General features: G+C 44.9%; 1 protein-coding gene across 12 annotated transcripts in view; it reads right to left on the bottom strand.

Annotated features, from left to right (window-relative positions):
* LOC140729743 (liprin-beta-2-like) overlaps window positions 1-15569 on the bottom strand; it is a 220114-nt gene that overhangs the window by 77141 nt on the left and 127404 nt on the right. For 10 of the 12 annotated variants that reach the window (XM_073049891.1, XM_073049886.1, XM_073049888.1 and 7 more), the window contains one exon: window positions 933-1061. The exons of the other annotated variants lie outside the window; for them this stretch is intronic. In XM_073049891.1, coding sequence (XP_072905992.1) covers window positions 933-1061 — 129 coding nt within the window. The remainder of the gene's footprint in view (window positions 1-932; window positions 1062-15569) is intronic. 12 annotated transcript variants of the gene reach the window in all.

Raw genomic sequence — 15569 nt, 5'->3', positions numbered from 1 at the left:
TTACTATGCAGTATGTATCAATGGCTGTATAAATTATCTCAACCCTCCGCTGCCTCGTGGCTATACCCATTCACAAGGAAGTCTTTGGGAGTAAAACCCTGAGGAAAAATCCGGTGCTGGAATACCTTAGGTATGTTTTCAACGCTATCAGCTGCTATGTCGTTAGGGCCAATCTGTATCAGTCTCTGCCTTTCCTTTGGATTCCCTGGTTTCCGTGGTGACGGGAAGCTTGCTGCGTGGGCAGCAGTTTCCTCTTCATATCGCACTGCCCTGGCTTGAGTAACTTGTAGATAGTTAGGACACAACATTGGTCAACACAGACCAACGGAGGGCCTACTAGAGGGATATGGACCAATAACAGGCAAGAGATACTAGGCACCTTGGTCAGCACAGATGAGTTGAGCAGAAGGGCCTGTTTCTATTCAGTATGACCCGATGGCTCTATGAATACATCTGACAAAAAGATGGTGACATGGTAGCATTAGGGGTTAGCGTAGTGCTATTACAGCGCCAGGTCTAATTCCCGCCGCTGTCTTAAGGAGTATTATGTTCTCCCCGAGACCATGTGGGTTTCCTCTGGGTGCTCCAGTTTCTCAAGATGTTTGGGTTAGTAGGTTAATTGGTCACATGGGTATAATTGGGCAGCACGGGCTCGTTAGGCTGGAATGGCCCATTATCGTGCTGCATCTCTAAATAAATTAATTAAACTTGATTTTGTCTTTAAGGAAGCAACACACACAAAATTCTGGAGGAACTCAGTAGGTCAGGCAGTATCTATGGAGAGGAATAAACAACTGACGTTTTGGGCAGAGACCCTTAAATGGGATTGGATCTTGGTGTGTGTTACTTTCGATTTCCAACATCTGTAGAAACTCTTGGGTTTATGTTTTGTCTTTATGGAGGTAACAGAGAGACAGAAAGGTGTGGCTAACCTCACTCCGCTGCAGATCTTCGCTCTCCCGTCGGTCCTTCTCTATACCGGACAGTTTAACCTTCAGGGCGGTCACCTCCTCCATGAGATCCAGTTTCTGGGACTCAAGAGTTGCTCTGCTCATCAGCTCCTGGAAACAGCCGGACAGCACGGTTACAGACCAGAAAGCCTTTCCCTAAATTCAATCCATAGGCCCTGGACAGAGAGGAGTTACTCCCGAAAACAGCTGGAGAGCATGGTTACAGACCAGAAAGCCTTTCCCTAAATTCAATCCATAGGCCCTGGAGAGAGAGCAGTTACTCCTGAAAACAGCTGGACAGCACGGTTACAGACCAGAAAGCCTTTCCCTAAATTCAATCCATAGGCCCTGGAGAGAGAGCAGTTACTCCCGAAAACAGCTGGACAGCACGGTTACAGACCAGAAAGCCTCTCCCTAAATTCAATTCATAGGCCCTGGACAGAGAGGAGTTACTCCCGAAAACAGCTGGACAGCACGGTTACAGACCAGAAAGCCTCTCCCTAAATTCAATCCATAGGCCCTGGAGAGAGTTGCTACCTCTGAAGGAATGGCAGACCACCGGGCATTAGGTGGGACCCTTATTCATCTGAATGCCTTAGCACCTCCTCATTAGTCAAGAAGACACAGCAGCCACTACATTTTGAGGAGATTGTGGTGTGCAAGGTTCCCTGCCTCCATTCTAACAACCTTCTACAGGAGCACCATTGAGAGTGTCCTGTCTGGCTGCATCATTGTGTGGTACAGAAGCTGCAAGGCATTGGCCTGCAAGATCCCTGGGAGGATCATCAGGGCCTCCATCCCCCTTTTTTGTGACATTTACCAGAAACGTTGCAGATGAAGGATCTGAAGCATTGTTGAGGATCCTGACCACCCATCTCACAATCTCTTTGACCCACTACCATCAAGATGGAGGTACAGGAGTTAAGAAGAATGAAGGAGTATTTCATTGAAACCTTTAGACTATTGAAAGGCCTAGACGGAGTAGATGTGGAGAGAATGTTTCCATTAATGGGAGAGTCTAGGACCAGAGGGCACAGCCACAGAATAGAAGGATATCCCTTTAGAACAGAGAGGAGGAGGAATTTCTTTAGCCAGAGGGTGGTGAATGTGTGTGTAACGCCCTGTTTAAGATTTTTACTGCTATGCTGCAGGTATTTCAATTCTGTAGGAGCAGTTTGTTCTACTTTCAGCTGGTCTGAGTTTGAGCTCAGATAAGGGGATTTGATGTTCAGTTTAGGAATGCTGTGTCAGCCTGTTTGTTCGACATGGATTTTGAGCAATATTCGGAAGGTGTGCGTACTTTCACGCAGACTGTGGGTCCAGCATGTGAGTTACAGACAACTTTAAGTTAAGCTCCAACTTATGTGCACATTTGACTGTTTAATTATGATGGGCCCCTTTGTTTTTTTTCTTTCTTTTCTATAATAACTGTTTAGTTAAGATAGCGTTCTTAAATACACTTCCTTTATAATTGCATGCAGTGTACAGTCTGTTATTTCTTGCTGACGGGTGACTGCACGGGAGCAGCAAGTTACACAAATCGGGGTTCAGGTGGCCGAGACATCCCAATCTCCCGGGTTTGGTGAGACCCAGGTCACATCTACCCTAGACATACAGAGTCTGAGAAAGGTGGCTTTCTCACTGCTGAGTCCAGTGGCTCTTAGTGAGGGGCTATTGAGCTGCGTCTCTAGATACACCCAGTAAAAAAAAGTCTCTCGTGGAATTCATTGCCACAGACAGCTGTGGAGGCCAAGTAATTGTTTATATTTAAATTGGAAGTTGATAGGATCTTGATTAGTCAGGGCATCAAGGTTATGGGGAGAAGACAGGAGAATGGGGATGAGAGGGATAATAAATCAGCCATGATAGAATGGCCAATCAGACTCTATGGGCTGAAAAGCCTCATTCTGCTCCTGTCTTATGAGATGTCAGAGGTAGCTTTTGTTACACAGAGAGTGGTGAGTGATGATTCAGAGGCAAGAAGGGGCTCCAAAACGTATCAGAGTGTCAGAAAAATCCATCTGGTTCACAACTGCTATTTGGGGAAAGAACACTGCTGAATTCAGATGGAATAAATTACCAATTAGCATAGTGGGAATCAGTTGTTTGTGCTTGGGAAAGGGTTAAACAAAGTAACTCAGCAACTTAAACCTTTCACCTTTGTTCCAGTTCAATCAAATTCCACAATTTCCCTCTTGTCCTGTTTAAATTATATTTACTTATTGTTTCCTTTCCTTTGGCAGGTCGTGAGAAGGATCTCAACTCTGACCAACTCAAGAAATCCTCTCAGAATTTGGGCCACTGACATTCATCTTGTTGAAGACCTCGTGCTAACATCTGACACACAACACAGAGCTGGAAGGCCATTCAGCCCATCAAGTCTGCTCTGCCACTCCATTAAAGCTGATTTATTATCCTTCTCAACCTCATTGCAACTCTGCCATGGATAATCCCAAGCCCGGCTGAGAAAGGAGGAGGGTTGGGCATTAGGCCAACAACCTCATCCCATTAAAAACCCAGGGCTACAGAAATGGTAAAGATCTCATCCCTGGTACAGGAAAGATCTGCAGTGGGCTACACATTGAGAGAAGTTGCCCAGGGCTCTGGGAGGTTGGCGAGCTACTGTTGGCTGCCTCTGCCCCAGTAGGAATGATGGGGAAGAAGAACTCCATTCTCCTGCCTTCTCCCAGTGACTGTTGACTGCCTTACTAGCCAAGAACCTATCAACCTCTGCTTTAAATATATCCATTAATGGTCTCCACAGCTGTCTGTGGCAATTAATTCCACAGATTCACCACCCCCCTGGGTAAAGCAATTTCTCCTCATCTCTGTTTTATGGTCTTATTATAGAAAAAAAGCAGAAGACTGGGGCTGAGAGGAAAATGATGAAATGGCCAAGTGGACTCAATGGGCCAAATGGCCTATTTCTGCTCTATATCTTATGGTCTTAAAGGGATGTTTTTGCATTCTGAGGCTGTGCTCTCTGGCCCTAACTCTTCCACGATAGGAAACATCTTCTCCATGTCCACTCTATCTATGCCTGTTGTTATACTGATCTTGATACCAATTTATACTAAATATCCTCCTCCTATGTATATTCTATTCCCTTCATATCCATGTGTCTTATTTGAAAGCCTCTTAATCTCCACCAAAATATCTGCTTCCAGTACCACCCCTTGTAACCCATTACAGACACCTACCATTCTCCCCTGGTAACCTGTTACAGACACCTACCATTCTCCCTGGTACCCCATTACAGACACCTACCATTCTCCCTGGCAACCCGTTACAGAGACCTACCATTCTCCCCTTGTAACCCATTACAGACACCTACCATTCTCCCCTGGTAACCTGTTACAGACACCTACCATTCTCCCTGGTACCCCATTACAGACACCTACCATTCTCCCTGGCAACCCGTTACAGAGACCTACCATTCTCCCCTGGTAACCCGTTACAGACACCTACCATTCTCCCTGGTAACCCATTACAGACACCTACCATTCTCCCTGGCAACCCATTACAGAGACCTACCATTCTCCCCTGGTAACCCATTACAGACACCTACCATTCTCCCTGGCAACCCATTACAGACACCTACCATTCTCCCTGGCAACCCATTACAGACACCTACCATTCTCCCTGGCAACCCATTACAGAGACCTACCATTCTCCCTGGCAACCCATTACAGACACCTACCATTCTCCCTGGCAACCCGTTACAGACACCTACCATTCTCCCTGGTAACCCATTACAGACACCTACCATTCTCCCTGGTAACCCATTACAGACACCTACCACTCTCCTTGGTAACCCGTTACAGACACCTACCTTTCTCCCTTGTAACCCATTACAGACACCTACCACTCTCCCCTGGTAACCCGTTACAGACACCTACCATTCTCCCTGGTAACCCATTACAGACACCTACCATTCTCCCTGGTAACCCGTTACAGACACCTACCATTCTCCCTGGCAACCCGTTACAGAGACCTACCATTCTCTCTGGCAACCCGTTACAGAGACATACCATTCTCCATGGGATCCTGTTACAGACACCTACCACTCTCCTTGGTAACTTGTTACAAACTCCTACCATTCTCCCTAGTAACCCGTTACAGACACCTAGCATTCTCCTTGGTGACCCATAACAGACACCTAGCATTCTCTGCACAGAATCTTACCCCTCACGCTACTTTTAAATTCCTCTCCCTTCTAACTTTAAAGACATATCCTCTGCCATTTGACATTTTTGTACCAGGTAAAAGATTTTGTCTGCCCACCTACATGCCTCTCATGATTTTAAAAAAGCTTTATTAGATTTCTTTGCTGGCAGGGTGGAGATACATCTCTACCAAAGGAGATGTAAGGTGATCCTTCCCTCTGTGAAGCTATGGACGCAGGTGGTGGATGGTTGTATGAGCGGCTGGTGCATATCACAAGTCCTGGTTATGTGACCACTGACACCAGGCAGACAATCTCTAAAGAGTATTGAGAATAGCTGGGTTTATCCATCTTGCAAGGACACTACCCAGAAGAAGGCAGTGGCAAACCACTTTGGTAGAAAAAAATTGCTAACAATCATAGTCAAAACTGTGATTGCCCACATCATCCACTACCTGCTCCTATGGCTTCACATGACTTGATCGGGGTCTAAGGAGGTGCTACTCCTTGCCCAAGGGTGATCTGCAGGCTAGCATAGGGAAGAAGTGCCTTACACCTCCTTTGGTAGAGACACATCTCCATCCCGCCAACCAACACCAGTAAGACCAAAGAATTGATTGTGGACTTCAGGATTGGGGCAGTAGGGAGAACACACACCGATCCTCAGAAGGGTCAGTGCGGAAAGGGTATGCAGCTTTCAGTTCCTGGGTGTCAATGTGTGGAAACACTGCGTGCAGTACATCCTTGGGTGTGCAGGCGGTTAACGCAAAGTACGGATTTCACTGCATGCTTTGATGTGCACATGATAAATTAATCTGAAGAACTATCCGGGGTCCAACACATTGATGCAATTATGAAGGAGGCCCACCAGTGACTACATTTCATTCGGAGTTTGAGGAAATTTGGTATGTCACCAAAGACTCGAGCAAATTTCTACAGAGGTAAGGTGGAGAGCATCCAAGTGTTTACATCACTGTCTGGTATGGAGGGATCAGAACACGTGATCAGAAATGGTGCAGAGGTTGTAAACTCAGCCAGCTCCATCATGGGCACTAGCCTCCCCAGCATCCAGGACATCTTGAATAGCCGATACCCCAAGAAGGTGGTGTCCATTATGAATATTTGAAGAACCGGCTGTTGCCCATGCAGCGGGCTCCTCCTCTCCACGTCACTGATGCCGTCCAAGGGAGGGGCAAGTGCCGATACAGCTTGGCACCAGTGTCGTCACAGAGGTTGCCAGAGTGAAGTTGTAAACAACATCAAACTGCCTTACAGACCCCCAAAACAACACTTCATGAAATGTGTTGGTGATAATAAATCTGATTCTGAGCCATTGCTGAACTCCACCCCCCCCCACCCCCCCAAACATTATGACCCTCGGACTATGGAAGTGGGTCAATTTCAACATTTCCCCTCTCAGGTCACATTACTGCTTTGGTGAGTGAGCATTGCCAGTGAGTGAAAAGATCAGCTACAGATCCAGTAAGTGCTCCCCACAGTTTATACAGGCCTGCTTCCCGATTTGGAAAGTCTCTCTGGGAAGTTCAGCCTCCTGTAATTCCCAGAAACTTTTGGCTTTGTGACAACCTGACTGTTGAACTACCCTGCCAGTCATTAATTGGTTCTCCAGTACTTTCCCAGCAAATTGGCATGGCAACAGGCTCTTTGGCCTAACTGGCCCATGCCAACCATGATGCCCACCAGGCTAGTCCCATTTGCCCACTTTTGGCCCATTCCCCTCTGAACCCCTCCTGTCCAGGGTATATATCCCAATGTCTTTCACATGTTGTCATTGTACCTGCCTTGACCACTTCCTTTGGTAGGTCATTCCACACACCCAGCACCCATTGTGTGAAAAATTTGCTTCTCAGGTTAGTTTCAAATTTCTTCCTCTCATCTTTGATCTCTGCCCTCCAGTTCCCCTTCCCTGTGATTCATTTTATCACATGCACATCAAAATATACAGTGAACTGTTTCATAACCATGAGAGATTCTGCAGATGCTGTAAATCCAGAGCAACACACACAAAATGCTGGGGCAACTCAGCAGGTCAGGCAGCATCTATGGAGATGAATAAACAATCGACGTTTTGGGCTGAGACCCTCCCAAAACGTCAAATGTTTATTCAATTTCATAGAAGCTGCCTGACTTGCTGAGTTCCTCCAGCATTTTGTGAATGAAATGAGTCATTTGTATTAACAGCCAATGTTAACTAATAGTGCGCTGGGGCAGTAGGTTCAAAGTTCAAAGTAAATTTATTAATCAAAGTACATATATGTCAATATATACAATTCTGAGATTCACTTTCTTACGGGCATTCATGACAAATACAAAGAAGCACAGCGAATCGATGAAAGACTACATCCAACAGGACGGAAAAGCAACCAAAGTGCAAAAGACAACAAACTGTGCAAATACAAAAAATAATCAATATTGAGAACGAGTTGAAGACCGTTTGAAATTGAGTCCATAGAGTCACCACACATCTCACAGAGGCCCAGAGCCATCAAATGGACATTAAATGGTAACCCTTTCATTCCTGGGATTGTTCTTGTGAACCTCCTCTGGACCTTCCCTGAGATATGCCATCCAAAATTGCTCACAATATTTCAAATGTTGTCTGCCCAATGTCTGATCTACTTACCTACCACGCTGAGCAAAGAAAAACTCGTTCTGCACATCTCCTTTAACAAAGACGGGTGGGAAGAGAATGCAATGGGCAAAGGAAAGTGGTTTAAACCAACGAGTTGCTGTGGGAGGACTGGTGAATGCAACGGAGAGCGGATTCAGCAGGAACAAACAAACAGCAACAGAACAAGTGTTTGTTCAAAACAATGCACAAATTAAGCCAGTGTTTAAACAGTCTGTCACAAGTTAGGGAAACAGCTGGTGTTCCGTAACCTTCATCTCATTAACACAACAAAATATGAAATGATTTCAAACCCTGTTTGACGCAGAGTCTTGACCTGAAGCATCAACTGTCCATTTTACCATATCAGTCAGTGTAACACTATTACAGCACAGCGATCTGGGTTCAATTCCAGCCGCAGTCTGTAAGGAGTTTGTACTTTTGCCCCATAACTGTGAGTTTCCTCTGGGTCTTCCGGTTTCCTCCCCAATCCCAAAGATGTATGTGATAGAAGTTTAGTTGATCACATGGGTCTGATTGGGCTCATTATGCCATGAAGGTATTGCTCCCTTCACTGTTATTTAAATACCTCTTGCTACTGGCACAGGGGAAAACGTCAAAGTCAAAAATGCTGGAGGAACTCAGCAGGTCAGGCAGCATCAATGGAAGGGAACAATCAGTTGTCGTTTTGGACCGAGACCTTCCAGCAGGACCGGAAAGGAGGATGCTGCCTGACCTACAGGGTTTGTGTGTTGTCTCTGACTGTGGTTTGCTTTGCACTGAAGTACTGTATGAACTGAGTCTCTTTTCTATCAGCACTGTATTCTGTGTTGCACAGTTTGTTATGTTTATTCCGGGTAGTTAGTCACATGGGTTGGGGTGTGAAGAGTTTAGCTACGTATTCATGCTTTCTCTTTGGAGTCAGAGTTAGAGACAGCTGGGTATGATATCTTTTTGTTGACCATTTAATTTCACTTAATTACATTTAATATCGCTACTTTTAGTTTCATTAGTTTTATCTTTTTGAGATGGTTTTGTGAGTTGTTTAATAAAGGATCAAGCACGTTTCTTCAACTTTGAGCACTATTATTGGATAGGATCTGAAGGTGTGTCGTACAGGATAACTCTCCATGCTTGGTCTCTAACAGCGGAGTTGGTTTGTTCAAGTAATCGCTGCAGGTACACCTGTTTGTTAATGCAAATATCTAATCAGCCAATAATCAGCTCAATGCATAGAAGCATTGAGAGGTTCTGTTGTTGTTCAGACCAAACATCAGAATGGGGAAGAAATGTGATCTAAGTGACTCTGACTGTGGAGTGGTTTTTGGTGCCAGACAGGGTCATATGAGTATCTCAGGATTAATATCCTGGGATTTTCATGCGCAACAGTCTCTAGAGTTTAGAGAGAATTGGGCGAAAAACCAAAAAAAGCAACTGGAGAGAGGTAGTTCTGAGAGTTAATAGAGAAGTCAGAGGGGAACGGCCAGACTGGTTCAAGCTGACAGGAAGGCAGAAGTTACTCAAATAACCACATGTTACAACCGAGCTGTGCAAAAGAGCATCTCCGAATGCACAACATGTCGAACCTTGAAGATGGGCTCTGGCAGCAGGAGACCAGGAACATTGCCACATAGTAACGTGAGGTTCATTTCACTGCATTTTACAGAAAATAATGAAAATTTATGAAAAACTGTACATAAGCAAGGACTGACAAACATCTGGTGGGCAAAAGAGGACAAATCATGTGAATAGTAAATAAATAATATTCATAGTTGGCTGGGATTTGCACAGCAAAGTGATGAGCTGAATATTCTCCTACTGAATTGGGTTTGGTTTTCGAATGTTGCCTCAGACGTAGGACCCAGAAGCACGGGGAAGCATCATATTTCAGAGGGGCTTCTGAATGCTGAGCCGTTGAGGCCAATGAGACAATACCAGCGGGTGCTCAGGTGCCGAGTTACAAGGACGAGCTTTGCACCAGAGACAATGGGAGTAAATACTCGGTTGAAGTCAAACTACTGCTCTACTCTCACTAGGCACAGTTTAAACACTGATGACACCATTGCTGTGAGCAGAATCTCAGATGGTGATGAGGTGGTGTGCATGAGTGAGAGTAGATTGACGGGTCAAGTAGTGTCGCAACAACAGTCTTGCACTCAACATCAGCAAGACCAAAGAACCGATTGTGAACTTCAGGAAGGAGAATTCAGAAGAACACACACCAGCCTTCATTGAGGGGTCAGCAACAGAGTTGCCTCTGTAGCCTTTTCCGACCCTGTGCATTGGGATGGTGATGCAACCCATCAGACTGTTCTTCACCATATGGCTGAGGAAATCAGCCAGTGTTTAGGGACATGCCTAATCTCCTAATGAAGTTGACCCACTGGTGTACCTTCTTCATGACTGCATCAATGTATTGGGCCCTGGACAGATCCTCTGAGATGCAGCCTTTCAAAGACATCTAGGTCAGTCCATGGATAGGAGGGAGTAGGGCCACAATATCAACCTCTCAATGTCAGCAAGACCAAGGAGCTGATGACTGACTTCAGGAGAGGGAAACCAGAGGTCCGTGAGCCAGTCCTCATCAGGGGAAAAGGTCAGCAACTTTAAATTCCTCGGCGTTATTATTTAAAAGGATCTGTCCTGGGCCCAGCACATAACTGCAATTATGAAGGAAGCATGGCAGCACCTCTACTTTCCTAGAAGTTTGCGAAGATTCGGCACGTTATATACAACTTTGACAAACTTTTATAGATGTGTGGTGGAGAGCATTTTGACTGGTTGCATTATAACTCGGTATGGAAACACTGATGCCCATGAATGAAAAAGCTTATTAAAAAAGTAGTGTCCCAGTCCATCGTCGGAAAAGCCCACCCCACCATTGAGCACATCTACATAGAGTGCTATCGCAGGAAAGCAGCATCCATCAAGGACCCTGACCATCCAGGCCATGCTCTCTCCTTGCCGCTGCCATCCGGACTCACATCACCAGGTTCAGGGACAGTTATTACCCCTCTATCCCTTGAACAGGATAGGATAATTTCACTCATCCCGTCACCAAACTATTCCCCTAACCTATGGACTCCCTTTCAAGGACTCTTCATCTCATGTTCTCGATATTTATTACTTATTTATTATTATTATTTCTGTTTGTCTTTGTACAGTTTGTTGTCTTTTGAACATTGGTTGTTTGTCTGTCCTCCACTGATTCCGTTGTATTTCTTGTATTTATTGTGAATGCCCACAAGAAAATGAATCTCATGGTTGTATATTGTGAGATATATGGACTTTGATAATAAATTACCTTTGAACTTGAAGTCTGAGGGCATATGGGATAAATGCATGCAAATGAGACTAGATCAAATAGACAGCTTGGTCAGCGTGATTGAGATGGGCCGAATGGCCTGTTTCTGTGCTGTTTGGCTCTATGTTCTCACATTTGTGGTGTGCTTTGCAATTCAAATGGTTTGCAATTCTCTACCTGCTATAAATGCAACTAAACTGAAGAGCAAGGCACAGGGAAAACACTTTCACAAAGTCAAACCAGTTAGACTAGCTTCTACATTTTGGACTAATCTTTTCACAGATCTCAATAATAAAGGTATCTCAGTTTTGCATGCAAAGGAGAAACAGAAAGATTGCACCTGCTTGTATCTGTTGGTTAATATCTATGCCACATGAATCAGCCAGCAAGTCTTATCATGTACAAGGTGACGCATGGCTCTCCGGGAGGAAAATAATTTGCTAACAAAATGATATACCATCCTGGGAAGCCATTCAACCCACAGTGTCTGTATCTGGTTCTGAAAAGAGGTATCCGACTCATCCCATTCTCGACTTTTTCATAGAATGTAGAACACAGAACATTACAGCACAATACAGGCCCTTCAGCCCACAATGATGTGCTACCTACTCTAAAATCAATCTAACCTTTCTCTCCTGCACAGATCTATCGTTCATTTGCCTATCTAAGAGCTTCTTAAAGTTTTGGAATTCTATCATCCATGTGTTTATCTTAGATAGGCAGACCACAGTTTGTGCGGCTTCAGAGCTGTGTGTCAGACATGGCCGTGTGTAGCACTGGGGCCCCACGGAGGACTGTCTTGGTTCCCTTCCTGTTTATCCTGTATACCTCAGACTTTAGTCATGTCATCTGTAGAAATCCTCTGATCATTCAGCAATAGTTGGGAGTATAAAGGGAGGATGGGAGGATGAATACAGGGCCCTGGTGGAGGACCCTGTCAAATGGTGCAAGCTGAATCATCTGCAGCTCAACATCAGTAAGACAAAGGAGATGGTGATGGGCTTTAGAACAGACTAGGCCTGCACTGCTCCCTGTTACTATTCATGGTGAGGACATGGATGTGTTGAGAACCTACAAGTACCTGGGGGTGCACCTGGATGACAGACTTGAGTGGGGCATCAACACAGAGACTGTGTACAAGAAGGGCCAGAGTCGCCTCTAATTCCTGAGGAGACTGAGGTCCTTTGGAGTAGGCAGGCCTCTCCTTCACATGTTCTACCAGTCTGTTGTCACCAGTACAATCTTCTACGCGGTGGTGCGCTGGGGCAATGGCATCAGCATGGGTGATACCAACAGGCTCAATAAACTGATTAGAAAGGCTGGCTTTCTTATAGGAGTCAAACTGGACACACTGGAGGCTGTGGTAGAACAAAGGACCCAACAGAAAATTGTGTCGATTTTGGACAATGTCTCCCCTTTGCATGCCATCTTGGCTGAACAGAGGAGCACTTTCAGTCATAGACTAAGACAACTAACCTGCTCCAAAGAGCGCTATATGAAGTCTCTCTTATCCTCAGCCATTAGGCTCTATAATGTGTCAACCTATAGCCGGGGAAGTGATAACCCCCTCCTGTTCATTCAGTACCTTCAGCCAGAGACTCATTCCACCGAGATGCAACAATGAGCGTTATAGGAAGTCATTCCTACCTGTGGCCATCAAACTTTGCAACTCCTCCCTCGGAGTGTCAGACACCCTGAGCCAATAGGCTGGTCCTGGACTTATTTCCACTTGGCATAATGTACCTATTATTATTTAATTATTTATGGTTTTATATTGTTATATTTCTACACTATTCTTGGTTGGTGCGACTGTAACGAAACCCAATTTCCCTCGGGATCAATAAAGTATGTCTGTCTGTCTGTTAGACTATTTGAGATAGCTTATTTTTTATTCTTTCCTATTTCTCTTCTAATATTTGTATATCTGTGCATTTGTAATGCTACTGTAATTTCCTCAGGTCAGGAATCAATGGGACTGAATAAACATTTGGCGATTTGGGCCAAGACCCTTCTTCGGGATTGGAATGGAAGGGGAAGAGAACAGAATAAAAAGCTAAAGGGAGCAGAAAGAGGATAACTAGAAGGTGATAGGTGAAGCCAGATGGGTAGGAAAGGTAAAGGACTTGATGGGAGAGGAGAGTGGACCATAGGAGAAAGGGAAGGAGGAAGGGACCCAGGAGGAGGTAATATGCTGGTGAGAAGAGGTAAAAGGTTAGATTGCAGAGAAGAAGAAGAGAGGGGGAGGGAAAATATTTTTACCAGAAGAAATCGATATTCAAGCCATTAGGTTGGAGGCTACACAGCTGTTGCTCCTCCACCCTGAGGGTGGCCTCACCATGGAACAAAAGGACTGACATGTTGGATCAGGAATGGGAATGAGAATTAAAATATTTGGCCACTGGGAAGTTCTACTTTTTGCAGATGGAGTGGAGTTTCTCTATGAAGCAATCCCCCAACTTACGACAGTCTAACCAATGTAGTGGATGCCACACCAGGGGCATTGGACACAATAGTTCTACACTCCGCCAGTTGTGGTTCACATTCTGAGGGCATAATATCTCAATGAGATGTTCAGCTATGGTCCATTCCACCTCTGCAGATCCAGCAGGCCTGCGTGGTTCAGTAGACACCAATCTCATCCCTTGAGTCAGAAGATTGTGCTAGAAGGTTCAAACCCTGGGAACCGAACTCCAGACCATCACACCCAGTGAAGTATGGAGGGAGAGCCCATGATCAGATCAAGATCCAGATATACTTACCACATGTATGTACATCAAAAGATACTGTGAAATGCATAGTTTGTGCTAATAACCAACATCTCCAAGGACGTGTTGGGGACAGCCTGCAAGTGCCACCATACATTGTGGGACATCAAGTAGTTGGAATTCATGGTGAATTGGTCCTTTGGATTCAGAACAGGTTTGCTCATAGAAGACAGAGGGTGGTGGTTGAAGGGACTTATTCTAGCTGGAGGTCTGTGATTATTGGTGTTCTGAAGAGATCTGCTTGTGATGTATATAAACGACCTGGATGATAACGTAGATGGATGAGTTAGTAAGTTTGCAGTTGATACGAAGATTGGTGGTGTGGATAGTGTAAAAGACTGGCAAAGAATATAATGGGATAGAGATCCATTGCAGAGATGGGTAGAGGAACGGCAGATGGATGTGAAGTGTTGCACCTTGTTTAAGTCAAGAGACAACAGTGTTAGGAGCAAAACCTTTAAAAGTGTTGATTAGCAGTGTGATCTTGGGGTCCATGTTCACTGCAACCTGAAAATGGCTACACAGATGGTTAGGGTAGTTGAGAAGGCAAATGGCAGGCTTGCCTTGATTAGCTGAGACATTGAGTTTAAAAGTCAGAAAGTTTTGTTGTAGCTTTACAATATACTTATTTCCTTCACTATCGCGTTAAAATGTGTCAAGAGGGAAATGTGACCAGTGTAAATGGGCATCTTGGTCAGCATGGAAGAGCTGGGCCGAAGGGCCTCTTTTTGCATTGTGACTCTGTTTGTTACCCAGAGGTGTGAAGAATCAGTCCTTGTACTCAGACACTGGGGATGCAGTAGAAACGGATTGAAACAGGGATTTGGAAGGTGATTGGATGGGCACTTGGGGTAAAACTGATTGGATTGTTTCACCAAGAGCCAGGATGGACTTAATGGGCCAAATGCTCTCCCCCATAAATCAACAGTCGAACAAGTGAACAATGTTTCCTATCCCAAACTTCCACATTAGTTAACAAAGCCCGAGTCACATTGTGAGTGGTAGGGCACTGAGGAGTGAGGTAAAACAAAGGAACTGGGGAATCCAGGTTCATAACTCCTTGAAAGTGCTGCCACAGGTAGACAGGGTCATAAGCAAAGCATTTGAGACATTGGCCTTCAAAATCAAAGTATTGAGTACAGGAGATGAGATTGAAGTTGTTCAAGATGTTGGTGAGGACTAATTTAGAGTATTGTGTGCAGGTTTGGTCACCTAACTACAAGGAATTATATCAATAAGATTGAAAGTGTACAGAGAAAATTTGCAAGGATGTTACCAAGTCTAAAGGACCCTAGTTATGGGGAAAGGTTGAATAGGTTTGGACTTTATTCCCTTCAATGTAGGAGAATCAACAGAAATTTGACAGAGCTACATAAAATTATGAGGGATATATGCAAGCGGGCTTTACACTGAGGTTGGGTGAGACTACAACTTGAGGTCATGGGTTGAGGGTGAAAGATGAAATGTTTAGGGGGAACGTCTTCAGTTAGAGGGCGGTGAAAGTGTGGAATGAGGTGCCACTGCAAGTGGTGGACATGGGGTTGATTTCAATGTTTAAGAGAAGTTTGGATAGGTACCTTGGATGGGAGGGGTATGGAGGGAGTTGTCCAGTTGCAGGTCAATGATATGAGGCAGATTAATAGTTTGGCATGTACTAGATGGGCCAAAGGGCCTGCTCCTGTGCTGTCATGTTGTATGACTATGACTATTCTGGGAACAGAATTCCAGATTCCCACTGCCCTCTATGCAGAGATGA

Source organism: Hemitrygon akajei, chromosome 6 (assembly GCF_048418815.1).
Source record: "Hemitrygon akajei chromosome 6, sHemAka1.3, whole genome shotgun sequence".
In the NCBI taxonomy this organism is placed as follows: Eukaryota; Metazoa; Chordata; class Chondrichthyes; order Myliobatiformes; family Dasyatidae; genus Hemitrygon; species Hemitrygon akajei.
Note: the sequence above shows the minus strand (reverse complement) of the source record. Positions and strands in the feature narration are given on the sequence as shown.